The sequence below is a fragment of the Spodoptera frugiperda genome, chromosome 29, assembly GCF_023101765.2.
Source record: "Spodoptera frugiperda isolate SF20-4 chromosome 29, AGI-APGP_CSIRO_Sfru_2.0, whole genome shotgun sequence".
NCBI classification, from domain to species: Eukaryota; Metazoa; Arthropoda; class Insecta; order Lepidoptera; family Noctuidae; genus Spodoptera; species Spodoptera frugiperda.
In genome coordinates, this window is record NC_064240.1 from 5501314 (window position 1) to 5524874 (window position 23561).

General features: G+C 35.3%; 2 protein-coding genes across 4 annotated transcripts; both read right to left on the reverse strand.

The window, feature by feature from the left end:
* Positions 1-350: 350 nt before the first annotated feature.
* On the reverse strand, positions 351-16361 carry LOC118268492 (leucine-rich melanocyte differentiation-associated protein). Of its 2 annotated transcripts, none has more exons than XM_035583014.2 (6): positions 16150-16361; positions 9205-9290; positions 6585-6726; positions 4553-4692; positions 3244-3458; positions 351-2028 (listed from the first exon to the last, which is right to left on the reverse strand). In XM_035583014.2, the coding sequence occupies exons 1-6, from the start codon at positions 16198-16200 to the stop codon at positions 1949-1951; spliced, it is 714 nt and encodes a 237-aa protein (XP_035438907.2). In that variant the 5' UTR covers positions 16201-16361; the 3' UTR covers positions 351-1948. The 2 variants fall into 2 exon arrangements, with proteins under 2 accessions (XP_035438907.2, XP_035438906.2); XM_035583013.2 differs by lacking the exon at positions 16150-16361 and adding an exon at positions 14048-14493.
* A 354-nt stretch (positions 16362-16715) lies between these two features.
* Positions 16716-21803, reverse strand: LOC118268490 (aldehyde dehydrogenase 1A1). Of its 2 annotated transcripts, none has more exons than XM_035583011.2 (11): positions 21650-21803; positions 20124-20228; positions 19193-19460; positions 19000-19116; positions 18721-18908; positions 18538-18640; positions 18270-18454; positions 17977-18141; positions 17680-17837; positions 17447-17521; positions 16716-16954 (listed from the first exon to the last, which is right to left on the reverse strand). In XM_035583011.2, exons 1-11 carry the CDS (start codon positions 21674-21676, stop codon positions 16885-16887), a joined length of 1461 nt encoding a protein of 486 aa, XP_035438904.2. In that variant the 5' UTR covers positions 21677-21803; the 3' UTR covers positions 16716-16884. The 2 variants fall into 2 exon arrangements, with proteins under 2 accessions (XP_035438904.2, XP_035438903.2); XM_035583010.2 differs by lacking the exon at positions 21650-21803 and adding an exon at positions 20833-20981.
* Positions 21804-23561: the final 1758 nt, after the last annotated feature.

Sequence of the window (23561 nt, forward strand, 5' to 3'; positions counted from 1 at the left end):
TGGTAAATTCAAGCCGTACGGGCTCTCATCTCGATTTTTTTAACGTAAAGCAAACTCATACTAAGGGTAAAGGTAACCTTATCGGAGGACTCATTTTTATTGACGTATCCCATACAAGAACTGATAGGCGTCAACGTCAATTTTATTTTAGGTATGAAAGTTATCTGTTAATTGAGAACTCAGACCTAAATAGCACAATTATATTAACTCCTTAACCGCCAAGGTTGCAATTGCACTGCACTTGCACTTGGATAATTATCATAATAAAACTATAGAGCAAGATAGTCATGCCCAAATGACAAAATTGGACAACTTGAGGTGTGATTTATAAATTAATTAAAACAAAATAATACTTTATAACACAATCTTTACTCAAACATAAAGTTCCAAAAATAATCATAATCACTTAGGTATATTTACAAACATAACAAAAAATATTTCAATAATAACTATTCATTTTTGTACACACATCGAACACAATTCAATTCATAGTAAAATCACTCTTAACACCGCCAAGTAATGCACATTTTCCTTTAAAGATGAACGTTAGGTTTAGACGCGCGAATTCAAACAACTGTTTGTATAGGAAATTCACCCTTATTACGGAATGTTATAGGGGTGAATTTTGGATATTTGTGGCACTCATAAATAAAAACGGCTAGGAGCGATGACATATAAAACTGTTTCTTTTTCATTATTTAAATGGAATGTTAGTATCGGAATGTTAACTTATTTTACAAAATTCCTTTTACAACCAAGTTAAACGATTTTGATTCTTATTGTCTTAACCATAAGTTTGCTGTAACAAGCAATAGATTATGCAAATATATGTTTTTATTACCTACGCTATAGAACTCAAAATTGTTTGGACAGGTATAAATAAGGCTTGTTAATGTCTTTTTTCAATTTAGAATATTAAAATCGAATTCAGAGTAGCTAATGATCTAAAATAAATGTGTTTTTTGAGCTGCCATTTTAATGAATATTTACATAAAGTTATATTTTGTCGACAACACTAACTATATTGGAGAAAAAAATGTTATATTTTAATGAAGTTGCCATTTTATGATTTTATTAATTAAATTAGTTGATAAAATTTAATATTTTAACCTTTATAGTTTTTGACATAGTAATCTATAATATTTGATACAATCTAATAATTTTCCAACAGTAGCACTGCAGGTGTTGATAATATTAATGAAATCATACTAATCAACATCACGCCTTTTATTCCCAAAAAGGCAGAGATGTGCATATTAAATTAAACTTATTTTCCTCCAATTATAAGTCTCATCGCATATAATGGAGATACTGGACAGAATTATAACGATTACTGAGAACTTTTCAACCTTTAGTATAATACTGATTGGCCGGCTCAAATATACCAACCAATCAGAGCGTCGAACGCACTCTCATTTCGATTACTTTAAACGTAAAGCAAACTCATAATAAGGGTACTGTAGCCAACCAATGTTTTCTCTCTCTCTGTCTCTGTACTGAGTCAATTTTTATTTTGGAAATAAAGGTTGTTGTACCTGCTGTACTGTAAGATTGACAGTACCTGCATACCAAAACAGCATTATTTATTACAAACTCATATGAAATGTGAAAACTTCATTTTAATCCCTTTTTCCACTTTATACTTAAATCATTGGAATTTGGCATAATTACTTATCAAATTACCCTAAAGGTCAATTTATACTAGCGAAGAGTCGAAACGTTGTTCGTCTGCAGTCGCGTGATTCCAGAGGAATGCGCGCACCTTTTTAAAATCTCAGAAGTAATGTGTGCGTTACGCTGTGGAGTTAAGGTTGAATTTGTTATGTTCAGTTTTGGAAAGACGCTTCGATGCGCTTCGACTCTGCGCTAGTATAAATTGACCCTAATTAATCTAATAGCACTTTTGAATTAACGATAATTATTATTATAATGGCGTTATACAATGCGGTTATAAATCACTGTTCAATATGAACCTGTTACCCTCCGAATGCTTGCCCGTGTATTTGTAGCTGCATTTACCATAGGCACCTGCAAGAATAAAATAATAATATACATTATCAGATAAGTAAATTATCATATATTTTAACATTAATTAATACACATTTTGAAATGTCTGATTTCAATACTAGAAACACTAGACCTCATTTGTATAAATAGCGAATAATGATGTCTAATGACAAGTTTAGTCTAATATGTAATACTTAAATATAGTATCAGTTCGTTATTAATAGCATTTAATGATTTTGATGTGATGTTAATAAGGATGATTTTGATGGGGGCAGACAGCGGAAAAAGACTTTGTTTTTCGACACCAGCAATTTATACTACGCTAACTCGAAATTTGGAAAAAACTCTTTTTTATGCCAAGTTGCTTAAAATGTGTGTTTACATACGTCATAAAAAAATTGAGAAGAAATATGCAAAAATAAGAAAGTTACAAATCTTATAAAACGCTAAGTAAAGGTACTTTTTGAAATCACTCGATTTATATTACGCCAACTATTATTAGCGGAGTGTGCGCGGGGATCACTTTGGTCAAAATCTGTGCAACACTGCGCTAACACATAGTTAGCGTAGTTTAGTGCGTTCGTGTGCAGTGCCGGCATTAGGGGGCGACATGGGCCGATGGCCCAGGGCGACAAATTCTGGGGCGCCAAAAACATTAAAAACTACAACTAACACTTGATATTGCTTCCCTCAAGTGGGCGCCACAATATTTTCGCCCGGGGTGTCAGTGGCCCTTACGCCGGCACTGTTCGTGTGTATACTTGTTCGTTTGTAAAATGAACGACTTAGCGACTTTTACATAGTAAATACTTATGTGTTAACGTATTAATTAGTTTATTAATGGTACGTTGACTATTCTTTTTGTGAGTAAGTACATGTTCTTTATAAAATATTGAAATATGCATCAGATGATTGATCATGCACTACGACCTCCCGTACTACACTACGCTAACATAAGTTAGACGTGTGTAAGATGTAATTTTTTTTTGATGAATTACGTTTATATACGGCTAACTTGCGCTAAATCAAAAAATAGAAATAATTAAGGAAATGTAAATATGAGATATTACAATGAATAAATTAAATATTAAGCATACCAAATTTCAAAAAAGTATCTTAATTAATGAAAAAGTTATCACGTTTTTCCCTTTAAACGCCTCTACTGTAAAGTACGCTTTTTGAGTTAGCGCAGTATAAATTGCTGGTGTCGTTTTATACTATGTAAAAACATCATACCTCTGTGTTTGCCCAATGAACCTAAGTCCAAAGGCAAGGGTCGCAATGCAGGTTTAGTTTGCAATGAGGGCGTGAATGGAGTAGTGAACTCATTTGACGGTGGCCGCCTCACGCGCATAAACTCGCCCCGCGTCGCCGCCTCTTTCCTCTCCGCTGACGATACACGGCGGGAATCCAGAAACCGCAAGTTCGGTAGCATGTATATTACGAAATATCTGCAACAATATTAATTTGCATATAATAGAAAAGGCCATGGGATTAATAGACGGTTGGCGCGGTGGCTGGGCAACATGTAACGGGTTCGATTCTCGCTCGGAGCAACTCTATGTGATACACAAATCGTTGTTTCAGGTCTGAGTGTCATGTGTGAACTTGTATGTTTGTAAACGCACACACGACACTTGAGGAAATCCTAGTGCTATTTAAAAGAAAATAAAAAAAGGTTTGATTGTTAAAATATTGGGAAAATTAGTAACTTTTTACACCTATCTAAAAAATTATGATGCTGCACGATCTCGGCGATCGAAGCACATGTTTTTAAAAAAAACAGTCAAGCTTTGGCTATAGGAACGGATGCTCACATTTTTCATCGACATACGTAAATCAGCAAAGTGATTCATAGTTTTCTGCTTTGATGAATAATTTATTTAAAAAAGTGAATTGAGATAAGGTTAGAATAAATTTGCGTACGTTATTACCTCACCTAGCTGGCTATTTCATAATTTTATTAATGAACTAACAGATTTACGTCTCGTATTTTACAACTGACTTGTTAATCAAGTAGTACGGCGGAGCAAAGAGGTTTTACATTCCTAAATCGAGAAGTATTATTAGTGTAATCGAGTTTATTTTAGTAATAGCGAGGAGATAAAAATATAGTGAATCGAAGTTCAGGCTTTATCCAAAAATATATAGGATTTTCGTTTTTGAGGGAGTCATCAAATGACTCCTCTCGCCTTGGGCGAGGCGAGAGGAAGTCACTCTTACTGACTAATACTAAAACCACCCCGTTCCTGCTTTTGAGCCGGAGCCCCGAAAACCCGCTAGGTAGTCTGCAGCTCCCGGATTCTATATAGGATAGGATTTGCACTCAAGGTGCATATTTATAGCATCCCATGGCGTTCAATGTGTTATATTGTAACAAAGTTTACTGTTTGCCGGTCGGAGTTGAGGATAAAGCGCAAAATAAGTTACTGCGCCCAACCTAAGTTGGTACGGGGTGATTTTTTGTCAGTAAGAGTCTGAACTTCATACTAATTTGATGATTTGGCCTCGCAAAAAAAGTTAGTACAATGTTTGTCTATCTTACCTGTATCTTTGGTAGTCTGAGTCGTCCTTGTCAACATCTGACAGTTGGTTGGGACACGCCTTGTTGCTCAGTAGGCTCAAGTAGGTCAGCGCTGGGAAGTGCTTGCTTATCTTGTTTACTAACTCTTCTAGATCCATTATCTGCAATTGATTAATAGGAAAATGCTATGTACTAAGAATTTTATTGTACATATTTTATAAAAAAAATATAGGTATCAGCTTCTCTTGACAGTCTATTACTGAACAATGGTTCTCCTCTACGTAAGATGGGTTGTTGGGTTAACTTGGGTTAGATATCGCAAGGTCCAGATTGATTTATGAGAGGGCACTGCTGCCCGGTCTCGGTCAGTCAAGTCTATCGTATTTTTGTCCACCAGATGGCGCTAGTGTGAATCTTTTGTTATTCGTCCAATACGGAATTAGCAAGTATCACCCTATTGGACGTTAAATATTGACAGCTGCTATGATTGGACAAACAAACTTCTTCCTACATTTGCGCCATGTGATGAGATAAAAAAACGGTAGCCCCATTGTGTTATCCCATTGTCGACTTTTACGATACCCTTAGGAACATTGGGAAGAGTAGGGGTGGTGATAAGTCCGCCTTTACCACAAGACCGGCATTAAATTGATACACCATAAATATTGGAATCAAGACCATAGGATAAACTATGGCATTACGTTCGGTTAAAGAGTAGGAAAATGAGACAGACATACCTACTCTATCTATGAATCTATGTTATTAACAAACGGTAACGCACCTAAGCATACCTAAGTTGTCTTTACAGAACACTTCGTCTTTACACACACACACATTCGTAAATTAGACATAACTTTCTTAGAACATGTCTAGAGGCAAAAGTAAACTGCAAGTTGGAGCACAATGCAATAATATACTGGGAGCAAATTGCGGTCTTACAACTCTCGAAACTTAATTACATGTAAGGCGTGAGTTTTAATTAATTTCGTCTTTGTTTTATGCTTGAAAGACATTCATATGTGACAAAAACAGAACATAAGCTCTATGTAAGTAATCTACCTTATACCTACTCTATCTAAATATATATGTAACATACAACATAACATCCAATTTCTCCACTAGTTATCTGTCCAAACCCATTTCAGAATCTGTGCCAATATTACGAAAAGTAAAAAAAACGCAAAGGGCCCATTAATCCTGCGTCCGATTTAGATCTAGATTCCGTGATTACCAGACCAACGTGGCAGTCATCTAGAAAACTAAATCTAAACTAAAACTAAAGCTAAATGTCTCAGAAACAGGGTAATTAGTCACTAGTCATATAGACTTCTTGCTAAAGTTGTAAAGTGACTTGAAACAAAAGAGTAGGTACAAAGTTATGCAATAAGTTTCTGCAATTAATTTCATAACAAATTGTTTCAAATGAGACACTGAAACTTTAACTCCTACAGTTCTAGTTCGCGTTGATAATAGCTACAATGAAATAGTAATTAATGTTTGAAGTATAAAATTCACAAGAGTCTTGGAGTAAAAAGGGTGTCCGTACTTATTATAGAAAATAGAACAGACCTTTTAAGACGTAGAACTAGAAAGAGATTTTCTTGCTTCTACCCAAAGAAGCCCATATTATGTTCAAATAATACCTCCTTTGATCTCTACCCACTGGTACCTAGTGGTGGTCTACCTACTGGTATACAGATGACATCCGCAGGTAAATGTAAAAGTTTATTTAGTACAGAGGCTAAGAGACAGTTGCGTACGGACACGAAGCACCAATCTTCCTAATCCCCAATTCCAAAACAACCGAGTGTCCATGGGTGGCGGCGAATGCTTTTTTTATGGATGAAGCCGGTAAACGAGCAGACGGATCACCTGATGGTAAGCAATCGCCGTTGCCCATGGACACTTGAAACACCAGAGGCGTTACAAGTGCGTTGCCGGCCTTTTAGGGGTTAGGAATTTAAGGGTTGTTGGGGAATCGGGTATTGAGAAGAAGGGTTATTGGATCCTATATTCACAAATTGTGACAAATATTTGTATGAAAAGTTCTTACCTCGTTATTGTTGAGCGATAGAGTCTTCAAATTGGATAAGTATGGGAACGATACAGCGTCTCCTAGCTTATTGTTGTCCAATATAAGTTCCTCTAACCGACTGAACTGTTCCAATCCTTTTAACGTCTCGATACAGTTGTAACTGCAAGCAAATAGGACAAACTATTAAGGATAATAGAAAGAAAGAAGACAGAAAGAAAAACAGTTTATTTGCACCGATTAAAAACTAATAAACATAAATAATTGATATAAAAAAAAGTACACACGGCGCAAAATAATGATCAAGTCAGGTAAATAAAGGTTGGTTTCTTCCGTCAAAAAAGTATGTAAAATGTTAAATTACTAATACCTATGTAGTAAACATTTTCCGGCGCCTTTGATAATGCGTGGTGGTACTAAATCTGAAAGATCGTGGTTGCTTTAGTAACATATACAAACTAATATACACTTATATTCTTCACGGTTCTGTATAACTGAAACTCTGAAACACCTCAGGGCTCGGTCATAAAATATTACATAAATAATTGATTGATATAAAAAAAGTATACACGGCGCGAAATAATGATCAATTCAGGTAAATATTGGTTGGTTCTTCCGTCAAAAAAGTGTGATTAAATTACTAGTACCTATGTTCAGATTTTTTAGAGTTGTTAATGATTAATCTGAGAGGAAATACTGAATTTGCCTCGGAACTGAAGCCTGTTCATTATTTATTATGGGGCAAAAACATAGTAAATAACGAATCTAAATCATTTGATACTAAGTACTGTTTTGAAGTAGTTAAATACGTCGTGTGTCGTGAAAATCTTGAAGATATGAAATAATTTACTTTGTTCCACGTTTCAAGCCTGTATCTGCCACTCTATATAAAGTATGTATATTTATTTGTTCAGTAGATAACAAGTTATGTAAGAAAGTAGCAAATTCTTAGTTAATACCTACTATTACTTACCTACTAAAGAAAAAATGATATTCTTTCACAATAAATTACAAAGTTTAAGGCATTTTGCTCAAAGTCTGCCGAAATTGTAGACTTCAGACTTATAAACTTTTGAAAACGAGTATCGAAAGTAAGTACCCGTGTACGTGCCTAATTTCCTACGTAAAATAAAAGAGACGGAGGTTTGCACTTAACTAATAAATAAAAGTTAGTAATAGTTATTACTTAGTATTTACGCAACATCATTAGAACTCAAAACGGGATATTTACCATGTTTTTAATAGAACACAAAACAGTGTTTTAGTTTTTACGAGTCATCCGTGATCTTGGCGCTTGCAACAGTGCTGAAATATCGGAAACTCGTAAAAACTAAAAAACATGGTAAATATCCCGTTTTGAGTTCTAATGATGTTCTAGTCACCATGTCAGTTTAAAAACTTAATATTTACGCTGATAATTTTTATTAGCAGAATGAGATTTTCCTAAGATCGAAGGAAGTTCTTATGAAGAGAAATACATTGGAAGAGAAAAGCTACGTCAGTCCAGTTGGCTAGTAACTATCTAATTACCAACATTTTTTCCTACCTATACAATACATCATCATCTTATTAATATTTACTGTATAAATTGCGATATTAATTGCTGTAATAATTTGCAAACAAGTAATAAATAAGATAACACATACACCTAGTTACGACATTACCTACATGTAATTATAAAGATAAATCGAAACTAACATAACAAACTGTCTTCCCATCTTCACTGTTATCTTTAGAAGTTATCCGATTTGAAAAATGTTGCATAGACTGAATATTTTTGAAAAGATACCAATTGCGAAATTGTTATTGTTATAGTGTTATTAGGTAACAGTGTGGCATGAAAGACGATGTAGTGACAAGAATTGAAAAGGGAATGTTACGATAGTTTGGACATGTAGAAAGAATGGATGAAACAGATTTACGAAACAAATATACAAGGGTGATATGAATGGGGCTAACGGTAGAGGGCACCCCAGGCGGACATATAGCGATTAGAATGGCGATATATTAAAGAAGAATTAGCGACCACATTGGCGATATACTAAAGAAAAGCCAAATAAAAACTACCCCTAACCGACGAGCATGCATGAAAAGACTGATGACTGTTGATGAAGCGAAAGAGGTATGTAAGATTTCGATTGACTCTGCCTACGCCCACGAGAGACAGGTGAAATATGTAAAGCACTATCTGAGCATTGCTTTGTATAGATACATAAGACACGAAGACAAAGGCTTGAGCATGTCTAAAGTAATCAAGAAACCAGTAAGATTGTAATAGAGACATAACAAAAAATAAATTAGCAATAGGCGTCACATCTGTCTGGTGCCTACATGATTACATGCTTAACGATCGCAAAAACTACAAGATGTCGATATATTTTTTTTATGGAATGATGTTAGTTAGCCTCTACCTACATAGCTATTTCTAAATTTGACAAAATATTCGAGTAACAAAATATTTACAAAATAATATGTTCGGTTTCAGTATGGAACAAAAAAGCAGTAACTAGCTTTATAATATTACCAATACATATTATTTATTATTTGATCAATTACTTTGTATTGTGTCAAAAACAATCTTATCGTGTTGTAAAGAAAGTTCATTGTCATTTTACTCATTCTGTGTGTTTGTGTAACGTACCTTAGGTCTAAACATTTAACTTTGTTTCCATACATCTTCTGTAACGCTGGAGGTATCCTTCTGCAGTCTTGTCCACAGTAGCTTAACTGGAACAATAAAAAATCGTGATCACACATCGAGAAGGATAGCCATGTCATGTCATATATTAAGCAAAAATGGGAACATTCTTGGTAATTTTTTTCAAGTACTCATGCCTGTGAAAACGGGACGGTCGGACGGAATACTTCAGTATCAGTCTCAACAAGTCCACTGCTGACCAAAGCTGTATGTTACTATAATTCCTATATATTTGGAATTTAAATGCAATTATTAGGCTACCAAAAGTTTTAACTTTTGGCAATTGTGGCTTCTTGTCTCTTGGTGATTGATCGCAGATTTAGGAGATACCTATATCTTCATATACATAAGGATTTTTAAACTCCAATTTAAGTTTATTTTTCTAGGATTAATGCGTACTCTAAATATTTATTATTCAAAATACATATATTATTATGAGAATTACGCGTTTGTTAGATATTTATGAAGTCATTGACGCAAGTTGTGTCCGACAGAGCATTAATATGACCCGTTGTCCGTTTGGAGGTGAGTGAGGTGACACTAAATTGTGAAGGATGATTTATTCAAATTAACTTCTGCAAGGTATTGCATCGCGTAACATACTTTTCAATATTGTTTTGTATATTATTTCTGCTGGAAGTGAAGCGATGCCACATAGCCTAAAGGATTAGTAAGCTGACGTGGCATAGGGCCGGTCACATTTGTTGAAGAACCGATGATCGTTTGGGAAGACGTGATCTTAAGTGGAAACCGCGTCTAAGCAAACTTAGTGTAGGGTTGCCCTTTTAAGCTAGGTAGAGTAACGATATCCACAAAGTGGCAGGCGGGGGTTGAACGAGAAGAGCATTAAATTCTGTGATATGCCTCTTTAAGAGGCCTATGTCAAGCAGTGGTCGGAAAGGGGCTGATGATAACGATGAACAGACGAATAGTCTGCATAGTATTCTATATTGATAGATTACTAATAGTGGCGCCATTAGTAATCACTTATACAAGTTTAGTAAACGAGTTCTGGCTACTAGTCACGGAATTACAAAAAATTAAGGCTTCTAAAAAGGAATTCATTCATAGATCAAAAGGTTATAATTGGCTTCTTTTATTTTAATATTAATTACATATTAGAAGGAACCTGATAAAACAATGTTATCTTAAAACGAGATTTTTATTAAATTAACCTAATTAACTACTTTGTGTAATCTCTTTGTTTCAAATAAATATTTTATTCCGATGAATATGATAACGTTACATTTCATTAAAGATACTGTTTTTTAACGGGGAAATCATCCAATAGTTAACTTCGCTCGCCTTAGGTGATGCGGGAGGAAGTGTCAGACTCTTTCTGACTAAAAATCACCCCGTTCATACTCTTGCTTTTCAAGCCGGAGCCTCGGTATACCCGCTAGATAGTCCACAGCTCCGGATCTTTATAGATACTTAGATAGGCATTATCCAACTAGATTTATCTAGTTTAGTATTTGTTTTGATAAATAATGTACACAGATTAATAAGAACGATAGAACAAGGATAATTTATCAATATCAATATTTACTTAAAGAAAACATTGATAAATGCTGCATGCAGTGGACGATGTTAAATTGATGTAAGTCATATTATTTGTGTTTGAAACATATTCACTTAAGGAAATCGAACTGAATAAAGATAAATGAAAATATTTTACTAAGCGCAAAATCGAATCTGATTGCAAACTGGAACTGGCCGACCTGGAGTATTTATTGATTGATGATTAAAAGCCAAAAACTCGCTGACCCGATTCGGATTACAGAAACCATGAAATGTTCATATTATGTGAACATTGTTAGTCTTGTCCACAGGTCTTGTCAGTTAGCAAATTTTATTATTCTTCGTAGTTATAATAAATATGGCAGTTAACATTAGAACTTATATACGGGACGACGGGATATTTAAAATGTTTATTTATATCTATGAGTTTCCGATATTTAATATCCCGTCATCCCACGTCAGTTTAAAAACTTAAATATGGCAGTTTTACTATCCCAAATAAAAATCTACCTAGGTAATATAGTATCTATGTATGAAACGATCAGAATGTTTCATTCATACCTAAGTCGAGTCGTTAACACTAAATTAAAAGCCATTTAGCTGTTAATGAATGGGTAGTAGGTACACATATTGATACAATAGTTACGTTAATAATACAGGCTTGGTATTAAAATCTATATCCCATAATAAACTTGGTGAGCTAATAGCTAAAAATATCGTTACACGCGACGGCCATGGCAAAACTAATCAAGTAGAAAACCGGTTCACACTCATTTCCAAAATAGTTTAAGAGGCCAGACTTAACTTTTTGTTACCACTGGCCCCTGACTGATTGTAAATTCACCATAAAGTATAATAGCAAAAGCTGTTAATATATAAAATATCGGCACTTCATAAAAATGGCTTCGGTAATAGGGACGAGATAGGGAACCATATTTCAGTAAGTCACTTAGGTACTTGCTTATATGCGTAATGTTCTATGAAATTATTTTTGACATCGACTCCACGCCTTTGTTACCTATAGTAATTTGTAATCATAAAGATCCTTTTATAGACATACGGACAGACACAGATAGTTTAATCGCATTATTCCTATTTGCGATAAAATATAAATCCGCTGGATGCAGATTACTTCCAACCGGCCGATCTTGAAGTCATTGGGTAAGGCCTAAGTTTAGCAGGGGTTTGGGTGATAGGTACCGAAGAAATTATAGGGGTTTTTGTGACTTTTATGACAAAATTGGTCACAGATGGCAAATGATGACATGACTTCATGATGTTAAAGGTTAAATAAAGCACATATAACAAGCATGGCCCCGGCTTGGCTCCGGCACGGCTTGTGAATATCCCGCTTGCGTCTGGCGGGCCACCAACGTTCGGCTCGCTGTCGGAGAGTATCCTGCACGCTTCCAGCGTGTGGTTCGTACTCTGGAAGCGCACGGGCGCCTCAAACTACAAATCGGTAAGCCCGTGCGTTGGCAACCCACCGTCACGAAATATGCCTCAAAGAGCCATCAGACCACCACAGATGAGCACCCAGTAGGGATGATGCCTGGCTAGGAGCTGTAGACTACCTAGCGGGCTTACTGTGGCTCCAGTTCAAGGAGAAGGAACGGGGTGGATTTTAGTCAGTAAGAGTCTGACATTTTCGCCTCGCCCAAGGCGGAAGAAGAGAGAAGAAGATTTTCCCTCCTCAAACAAAAAAATAAACCGTTATGAAATATATCATATTATGTCCTTAAGTTGCTGTAAGAAGGCATAACTTAACCATGAGTAACTGCTGGCTGTCTGAAAACCCACTAAACGCTTCAAGTACGCCATAAAAAATTTACATCGTGAACCGCAGAAGGTGAAGTTACATATCGGAAAGAGGTTTACGGTCGTGTCACTTACCAGTTTTATTTGTAGTATTGTGCGAGACTTGCTTTATCTTTACTGCGGGACCGTGGGTCATTTTATTAGCATCATAACAATCTATTTATTGCGGACTACATAACAGATGCTCGGACTAACCGTAGGTACATGACTGTATTACCGTTACAATATTACGAGCCCACAGTACTCAGATCAAGTTTATACGTATGCCTTTATTTTTATTGAAATAAGATTTTGGTCATAAACTTTATACGTATGTGTTATTTTCGGCGCAGATTAGGAATATTTCATAGAACATCTCATACAATCATGTGTGTTTATATTTTAGTACTTATACGTAGTTACCTACATTTACAAATATTCGTTGTTTATTTTGGATCTTTTCTAGTGTAACTAATGTTTATAAAAATGCAGTTCGACCGGTTGGCTCTGCCGTCTAGTAGCGTAGGTCGGTTATCGTTCTTATTTCATATCAAGGTGAGGTCAACGTCGATGCGTGCTTTGTGAGAAAGTTACGTAGATATCTAAAGATAGAGTCCGTTAGTGATGTGGTCAAGTAAACTAATTGTGGTTATAAATTCCGAAATTCTTCAGACCAGCTCTATTTGAAGAGATTTATAACTAAAGTACCTAGCCATAAAGTCGGTAATAAGCCAGCACTTAATTTAAACAAAAATAATTAAGTGCCTACGATAAATAAGAGCAGATACTCTATTGTAAATGTCTATTAAAGAGATTTATAGGTCATTGATAAAACTTATGGATTAATTTTATCTACATAAATCTAGATAGATAGACTTCAAAAGCACTAGGTTAGGCAAAGAAGGATCACAATCCATACAAAATTGGCCCACGTCCTATTACAAAGTAACATATCTCTAAGAAACGTGGGGTAATTTTGATCCATCCCCTTTAATAAGATCGTACTCCATTGTCTAGCTTTGAGAGCTTCAATCTAATAGTGTCGACAGCAGATTTCATTTTATTTAACCCTTAGTGACTTTGTATAATAAACCCAGGCGAATGTGCAACTAATAGGTACGTTGTTTTTAATTTGTACTACGTTAGAGATACATTTGTTAAAAGTTGTTCACATTACAAAGAAGTAGACTTTTTTATAGTAACGAGTAGACGCATCGTATGATAGTAAGCAATCGCTGTCGCCCATGGACACCTGAAACACCGGCCAAACGCCCATGGACACGCGTTATTAATGCGTTGCCGGCCAGTGGTTGGGGAATCGGGGATTGGGAAGGTTTTCTGTGAGGCCGTGGTATCACTCTGATCGAGCTGGCCCATTCGTGCCGAAGTATGGCTCTTCCACACTTACACGACTCTCGAGTGTATGGCAATTAAAAGTTTATTAATTAAATTGATGGTATCAGCTCACCTGAACATTCTCTTCTTCGATTACCACACTAACATGAGAAACCTGCTCCACTGTCTTACAATCTGGTGGGATATACTTCTCAACTGTTAACAACTGTATTTTATACTTCAACCGAGATTTAACCACCTTCTTGTCATCAGTCCGTCTCCACCAAGAGAACACACTGCCATACTTAGTCACAACCACTATCAATTTATAAATAGCCAACGGAAACAAACACGTTTCGAAGAAAGTTATCAGAATGGCACCCGCGTTTAGCACATCACTTAAATTTTCAGACAGTTTTTTAGTCACGGAATCAATGTATGTCGACATTTTACGTTTTGTTTTGAAAATTCACTACATTTTCACTTATTTTACTGTTTTATATTTGAAGACTGTTTCCTTAAACGCGTCCATGGTTAATATTTTATAAAATATGCCCTTCACTGTTTAGATAAGCTGATTAAATGGCAATTATTAATAACTGAAAACACTTGTCATAATGTTAGGTAGTAGATAAAATAATTATCTAATAGATATTCCTATTAGTGAGTGAATAAGTGAAAGATTAGAAAAATAATGTGTTGCAGTTTCTGTGTAGCAACCTATTTATGGGAGTTTGCATAATTTAATTAGTGCACACAGTGTTGCATGTAGGTATGAGTATGGAGTTTTTAACATGATTCCAGTGTTAGTTAAGTATGTCAAGTTTGTAGGCTAGGTTTATGGATTATATGAGGTAAAAACATCACTCGAGACTAGCAGTATAGTTGACACTGTATCAGAGACCTGGTTGCACATTAAGAAGAAAAAAATAAGGTAAAAATTAGTGTAAAACTTATACTTATATATCCTTTGAGGAATTGTGTTATAATTTTTTGCTTATTTAAGTATATGCAGCTATGGATCCTAAGTAACATTGTTTGATTGATCAAATAGCTTAATCAGATAAGTTCATTTGGTGCTGTCTTAGTCCTATGAATGTAATTTAGGGATATATTCCCTAGTCAGTTACTAGTTAACTGAGATACAAATTTTCCATGATCTCTTTGAACAATAATGTTTCAGTAGTTATTCACTTGCTTACTCTTTCCGAAGAGGTTTGTAAGGACCGATGTGACTATACATTTATTTATTTAAGCTTTAATATACTATATACATCTGAATTAAACTAACATATTTACTGCTTTACACACTCTTGGAATTGGTATTTCCGGTGTTTAGTGTATTTTCACATTACCCGGGGCTGTGGACAGTCTAGCGGGTTTCCAGGCTCCGGCTCGAAAAGCAGGAGTAAGAACAGGGTGGTTTTTAGTCAGTAAGAGTCTGACACTCCCTCTTGCCTCACCCAAGACCAGAGAAGCCATTGGATGATTCCCACCCAAACACAAAGTGTTATCTACTTAAGATTATGTTGTTGGTCAATATCATCTATAATTTGAAATATTTATTTTATTATCTACAGCACATATTTTTTTTTATAAATAAAGCACCTATTTACATTAACCGTGGTTGTTGTGCCAATTTGGGAACAACTGATAATTTATGGCAGAAACATTGTATTTTATAGTATAAATAAATAAACACATATCAAGTCAATACATATTTTTTTCCTTTGACTATTAAATCTAATAATGGATTAATAAGATTAAATAACAATGGAAAAATTGTAAGAAAATATTAACTAGGTTCATTGATATTTATATTAAAGGCATACTGAGAAGTATATCTACAGGAATTTCCAAGAACCGTTGTCGTTAGATAAGTATGGTACCTAATAAGTATTTCATTAGTTAGGTAGTTATTACAGAGAAGATAGTTACCGACCTACTTACTTAAAATAGGCAATTATTTTTATAAAAACAATGTAATTAATATCTTACACTGTTTGTAAAACGATGTTATCGTAATGCTTCATTTTTTTTTAAGAATTTTCGAATTTTCAAACACGCGTGCAGTCAAGTAACTAATAAATACCTTATTAGGTACTTTCATAAATAAGGTACCGAAAAATTAAGTAAAAATCGTCGAAAACAAAGTCCAAACAAACATACGCATTTCATAGAGATAAGTTTCTTAGCAAAATAGATTAGTTCTCATTTATTAGATAGCAAACTTACTTGGCCATTATCAAAATTCAACGCCGTATTATTCACATGGTTTTCCTCCATTTTTGCACTCTGTGTCTATTAAACACGTATTTTAAATTAAATTGGAACAACAACACAGACCACTCGTTACCACCACTACTTAAAGTCAATTAAATTAATGAATAAAATAAAATAGATCGCCCCAAACAACTTTGTTTACTTGATTCTTTGACAGTTAATTGATATTGACATTTGTACTGATTTGACAGTTCACAATCTCAAGAGGTATTAGTCGAGTATTCAAAGAAATCGACTAAATGGTAATATTTTTAAGGTGTTAGTCAAGTGTTAGTCCTCATTGCCACTGGTCTTAAAATTGTGTAAATAAGAAGTTTATTTATTTACTACTCTACAATGTAATTAAGTTCTCTACAAGTCAGGGAGGCCTATATTCAACATTGGACGTCTTGTGGCTGATATGATGGTGATGATGATGTAGTATCATGTTATTATATTCAAAAGAATGTACACGTACGCGTTGTACGGACATACGTTCGTTCAAGTGTGCAACCAACCGAGAAATCAAATAAAAAAAATCTTAATACAACATTTATTTTAAAAATTGTAAAACAGTATAGGTAGCTTCCATCTTAATTAAATAATTATAACAATAAATTCATTAATACCTTAAAAATATTTCAATACTTTGTGTAGGGTATCAATTTTGTGATTTTCAGAATTAGGAACATCAATAATTTCATAGATTTAAACTATTTTAGGTAAGTTAACGGCGACAGTCTTCACTTCGGTGTAAGCTAGTAATGAGTCCACTCCACTGAAAATAATAAAAACAATCCATAATTAGATAAAAAATGGAAAAAGAGAAATAAAACCACTAACAATAAGTATGCATTATCAACAGTTCGTGACACTACTGCGATGGACTGGGATGGGAGATGATGGCAAACCTTAACCTTAAACCTTAATGATTGAACTTTAATGATGACATGTCATTTGGCCTTCCATGAGTTACCTCTTCCTACCCCAATGAGAGACAGAGACAGGTGCGATGATATTATGTAGGTATGTACTTTAAATATACTTATGAAATTATGCCAAACCGTCTTATATGGAGGGCTACCTATGAAAATTAAAAACTTTCGGCCGGTGGGTTGAAGTTGGTGATAGTAGATTGAAAGTTTATTCAGAAACAGAGAGTGCTACTGTCGCAAGTCGCAACAGCCAATAGCCAGTTGCTTAACCACTGCGCAAGCCGTGCAGTCATAATAATAGTAGAAGTAATTATCTCTATCTAAATAATACTCACTTCTCTCGGCCAATTCCAGATTCTTTGAATCCTCCGAACGGCTGTTGTGGGGCGAAATGCAAATAAGTGTTGACCCTGTAAAAATAACATTAGGTGTTAGTATTTCACGTGTAAGTAGTACCTATTAGTCCACCGAACTTTGAAGAATTAGATAGAGTTTAACACAAAGTATTTTTAATAAAATTCTTTTAGTAAAAAAGTATTCGTGTACACCAAGTAGATAGTTATCTTACCAAACTGTTCCGGCCTCGACGTGTTTGGAGAACTGCAGAGCATTGTTAAGATTGCTTGTGAAAATACCAGCTGCTAGTCCGTAGTTTGTAGCGTTAGCTCGGTCAATAGCCTCCTCTAAAGTGTCAAACTTCAGAATACTTTGTACTGGGCCAAAGATCTGAAATTAAATGCAGGTTCCCAATTAGTAAGACAAAATTAACGATAGGTATAAATAATGCCGCTTTTTTGCTCGACTACACGGAGACACTGCCGTGCCTCCAGATTAGGTACTGCATCGTAATGTTCCAAATACATACCTCCTCCTTTGCGATGGTCATGTCATCAGTGACGTTAGCGAAGACTGCGGGTTGAATGTAGTAACCAGAAGTACCGACTCTGTAACCACCACATAGCAACTTTGCGCCTTCTTGCTTTCCCTTCTCGATGTATCCCAAAACTTTGTTCATCATAGTCTCGTCAACCTACAGAATTAGAGTTTTGTTAAAAACAATCTTTTACTTTAACGGTAGTGCAGTTTATTTTGTGATGAACACATGAACGTTTTCCTTTTTTTCATCATTAGCATTTTTTTTAATTCTTCTTAACTTGCCTGAGGTCCGTTCTGTGTGGTGGGATCTGCTGGGTTTCCAACTTTAATGCTCTGTGCGTACTTGACAGCAGCTTCAACGAATTTGTCGTAGATACCAGATTGTACGAATAAACGGGAAGCTGCTATACAGATTTGTCCTTGAAGGAAGAACACTGCATTAGCGGCATAGGGGACGGCAACGTTTACTGAAAATATGAATAAATATTTTTAGTTCCTGTGGTTATATAAAGGCTAGTATTGTAGACATTAAAATATTTTGAAAACCTACAATCAGCGTCGTTCATGATGATGAGAGGGCTCTTTCCACCGAGTTCGAGAGTGACCCTCTTCAAGTTACTGGCACCTGACGCCTGTTGGATCAGTTTTCCGACCTATGGACAAAATGTTTATTATTGCCTATATTTACTTTGAGTACACGCGAAGTAGTTTCCTTATTTTCTGTTAGACTTACCTCGAGAGAGCCAGTGAAAGACACCTTAGCGACGTCACTGTGGTGAGTGAGGCTGGTACCAGCGCCTGGTCCAAAACCGGTGACAACATTTACCACTCCCTTGGGGAGACCAGCTTCCGCCAGAAGTGCCGCAAGCACAAGTGCCGTAAGTGGTGTCTGCTCTGCTGGTTTCACCACCACGGTGCAACCTAAAAAGTAGCATAAAAATATGAAATTTCAATACACGTCAAGCTCTTGGTATTCAATAATAATAATAAACGTAAATTGAATGAGCCTCACCTGCTGCAAGAGCTGTGCAGACTTTGCTAAGGAACATAGCAATTGGGGCATTCCATGGCAGAATTAAAGCGCACACGCCCACGGGTTGTCTCAGGGTGTATGAGAAAACTTCACCATCTGTAGACGAAAGAGGAGACTTGTAGAGAATGCAACTGGATGAACATTGCTTAGCAAATGTGTGTTGTCATTTTACCTGCAGGTATAGTTTCTCCTGTGACTTTATCAGCGCAGCTTGCGAAGAACCTAACTGTACCCACAGTTCCGCCGACGAATGTTTTGGCGTGGGCTAGTACCATGCCATTGTTGTAGGATTCCAACTCAGCGAGGTATGTCTGGTCTCTTTCTACGAGATCAGAAAATTTGTAAAGTATTTCTCCACGTTTGGAGGCGTCCATCTGACGCCATTCTGAGTTGCGATGGAATGCACGCTTTGCTGCAGCTACTGCCAAGTCTACGTCTTCCTGGAAACATCAGAAGGAAATATGAGAATTCGTAAATGTATGGATGTGTATTCTCTTTTTGTGAATTGAATTCAGATTGTAGGCAGTAGGTATTGTTTTCATATCGCAGAAAGACATGACTCTAAAAGGAATCGAGAAGAATGTATCATAAGATTACAACCATAAGCAGATAATACGGAAGACTGCGAAGTGTAATGAGCCTGTTGTCTTCAATGGGTCTCCGCTTGATTTTGTTTAGGAGTATGTCTATATGAGGTAAAAAAAACACTAACTGACCACCAATTTAAAAGTAACACTGTGATCTGAAAAGAGAGTTTGAGTTTTTCTGAATGATCGTATTCGAAACGAGTTAATCAGACAGAAGAATAAAATTAACGACATCATGGTCTAGTTTCTTTGGTCGCAAACCGATTATGGTATCATAAACCGATTGGAAAGTATAGAGGATTTAAGACCATGCTTAGGCAAACATAATGTAGAGCGCCTTCCACCCAGGCAGTACTGCCTGGCAGTGGTTGGATACGAAGATCCAAAGATCGGGCTCAGTAACATGATGTAAAACTAATTGGAAAACCTAAGTCCAGCATTGGACGAAAACGGAGTAAAGAAGTGAGCACCTAATACGTTCAATATATGAAAAATGTATTCGGAAGTCATAAGTACCTTATCAGCCTCAGCGACTCTGGCGATGACGGATCCATCATGAGGGCTATATGTCTCGAAGGTCTTACCACTCTTAGCGTCCACCCATTCGTTGTCAATGAACAACTGGAAATAAATATATGTTGATGTAATAATATAACACTTTATTTACTTTTATAGGTAATGTTATATGAACACAATAAAATAATACAAATATGTTAGAAGAAACATTTAGAGGAATGCCTATAAATATTTTCTGTCGCAGAAATGTATAAATGTAATATCAGTAAGTACATAATCTAATCTTCTTTTGATTTCAATTAACAATACAGTAATTTGTTTATCTGCTTTATCTTTAGTTGCTTCGATTGTATGTTATTATATATTATCTCTTTATTATATAACTTTTGTTTAAAATATCGTATTTGTCTTTAAATATATTTTAATTGCTATTATTTCGTTATACTGAAGATGCTATACCGAAATAATAGCAATTAAAATATGAAAATGACAGTTTTGAACATAAGTGGTTACTTCTGTTCAAAACTGTCATTTATACTTGATTTGAAAAGTAAAAATATAAACTATTATTTCTTCACTCATTATTCATAAGTAGGAATTCAAACTTTAATAAAAAAATATAAAAACTGGATGGTTTCCTTTGCAACAGTCATGAAAATATTTTAAAGATGAATGACAAAATTGGAAATAGAACACAGAGAACACAAACCTTAGTGTATTTAATTTCGGGAGCCATTTTTTGATTTAAAACAATTATCACTAATATAATGTACAATATACTGTATAACGTATAATGTCACTATTCAAGTCTCGATGAACTTATCGTTTCGGAATAGCAAGCATTGTCTTATATATGGTAGATAAAAATATGCACTGTCATCGTTATCTGTGTGTAAACTGTAGTGATGTTTGCAAAACTTAGGATTAGTTGATTGATTTGATTATTTTATAGATGGTAACTGTTTATCATGTCTATTTAAAATAGCTAATTACGCAAAGGATATGGTAAGATTATATTAAAGTAAGGCTTTTTAAGGGTAGGCTTTTTTTTTGAGGGGGGAAAATCGTCCAATGACTTCTCCCGCCTTGGGTGAGGCGGGAGGGAGTGTCAGACTCTTACTGACTAAAAACCACCCCGTTCCTTCTCCTGCTTTGAGCCGGAGCCCCAGTAACCTTTTACGTTGTCCGCAACTTTTTAAGGGTAAACTAGCAAATAAATTTCCTAATGACCTCTGCTGCATTAGCATTTAATTGCGGGCAGAAAGCCGGTGCTGCACACCGCATGTTAAAAAATACATGTATAAGCGGAATTAAAACCAAAAATCTTATTGTATTCTTAGTGTAGCACTGATTTCCGCAAAATAACGCCTGATTCCATTCTATATGCTTCTTTATTCATTATTCAAAAATAGGAGTTCGTACTTTAATAAAAAAATATGAAAACTGGATGGTATCCTATGTAACAAACATGAAAATATTTTAAAGATGAATGACAAAACTGTATAAAGAACACAGAAAACACAAACCTTAGTGTATTTAATTTCGGGAGCCATTTTTGATTTAAAAAAATATCACTAATATAATGTACAATATACTGTATAACGTATAATGTCACTACTCAAGTCTCGATGAACTTATCGTTTCGGAATACCAAGCATCGTCTTTTATATGTTAGATGAAATATGCACTGTCATCGCTACCTATAAGAACACTCGCACATAAGTCATCTTTGATACAAAAAAAACTAAATTGAAATCTCTACATGCGTTCGGGAGTTATGATGCCACAGACAAACAGACACGTCAAACTTATAACACCCCTCTTTTTGCGTCGGGGGTTAAAAAGCTATACTTTAGTATAATCTTACCATATCCTTTGCGTAATTAGCTATTTTAAATAGACATGATAAACAGATACCATCTTTAAAATTATCAAATCAATCAACTAATCCTAAGTTTTGCAAACATCACTACAATTTACACACAGATAACGATGACAGTGTATATTTTTATCTACCACTAGCTACTATCGCGCGGTTTCACCCGCCCTGCTCGGCTCCTAGAAATCGTAGCGTGATGTTTTATAGCCTATAGCCTTCCTCAATAAATGCACTATCCAACACAAACATAATTATTCAAATCGGACCAGTATTTCCTGAGATTAGCGCGTTGAAACAAACAAACAAACTCTTCAGTTTTATAATATTAGTATAGATATAAGAGTCCATATTTAGTATTCCGAAAAGCAACACTATGCAAAGGATATGGTACGATAATACTAAGGTAAGGCTTTTCTAAGGGTAGACTAGTAAATGAATCTCCTAATGGTAAGCGATTAGTGTCACCCGTTTCTGCACAACTAGAAGAGTTACTAGTGAAGGGTGTGTGACTGCCCTTGAAGCGTTCAAATTTCAAAGTTTTCTATATTTTCCGTGCATTTATAGCTAAGTTAGTTGTTACATTATTTTGACTGCACGATTGGCGCGGTGGCTAGGCAACTGGCTGCCGTGCAACGTGTAGCGGGTTCGATTCCCGCACGGAGCAACTCTTCCACATCCACAAATTGTTGTTTCGGGTCTGGGTGTCATGTGCATGTGAAGTTGTATGTTTGTAAACGCACCCACGACACAGGAGAAAATCCTAATGTGGGGCATAAAAAAAAACATTATTCTAAGTACATTACATTATACGCTTTATTTGTTTTAGCGAGCTGATGCAACATTTTCATGTTTTCAAAAATTTCGCAAGTCATAATGAATATATGTAATAATGTATGTAATCATGACTAGTATATTGTAAATCCACAATTTTCAACGTGGTTCTCGGGCACTCTAAATTGTGTCATAATATTGTGAAATATCCCGATGATAGCACTGTTTCACCCCCACAGATCATCTGTGTATTCATTCAATCACGGTCAGTACTTACTATCTAAGTATAATTAATAGTTACGTGTGTTGATGAACTGCTTATGATTGTGTCAGAAATAAAATAGATATTACATACATACTTTACATCAATAAATTTTGGCGAATGACGAGAAAACATTTTACTTTAAACAACTTTTATAACTTAATTAAAAATAACGGTTTACTAAGGGGTACCAGTAGCTCCAGTAGAAATTAGTAGAGGTTTTCTCAGTACATTTATATTCCCATAAAACTTAACAGTTATTGGCTAAACAAAATTTGAAATTATGGCCGACTTTTTAATTCCACAACGTTTCTGTAAAGCGAAAGAAGCTCTACTTTTAGAGAAATATATATTTCATTGAATAAATTCAAGTTGCTAATGAGAAAGCAAAAAAAAAGGCGTTGACGCAAATCTCGAATGCTACATTAATCTGTCAATGACTTTTCCCGCCATGTGCGAGGCCAAAGAGAGTGTCAGACTTTTACTGACTAAAAACCACTCCGTTCCTACTCCTGCTTTTCGAGCC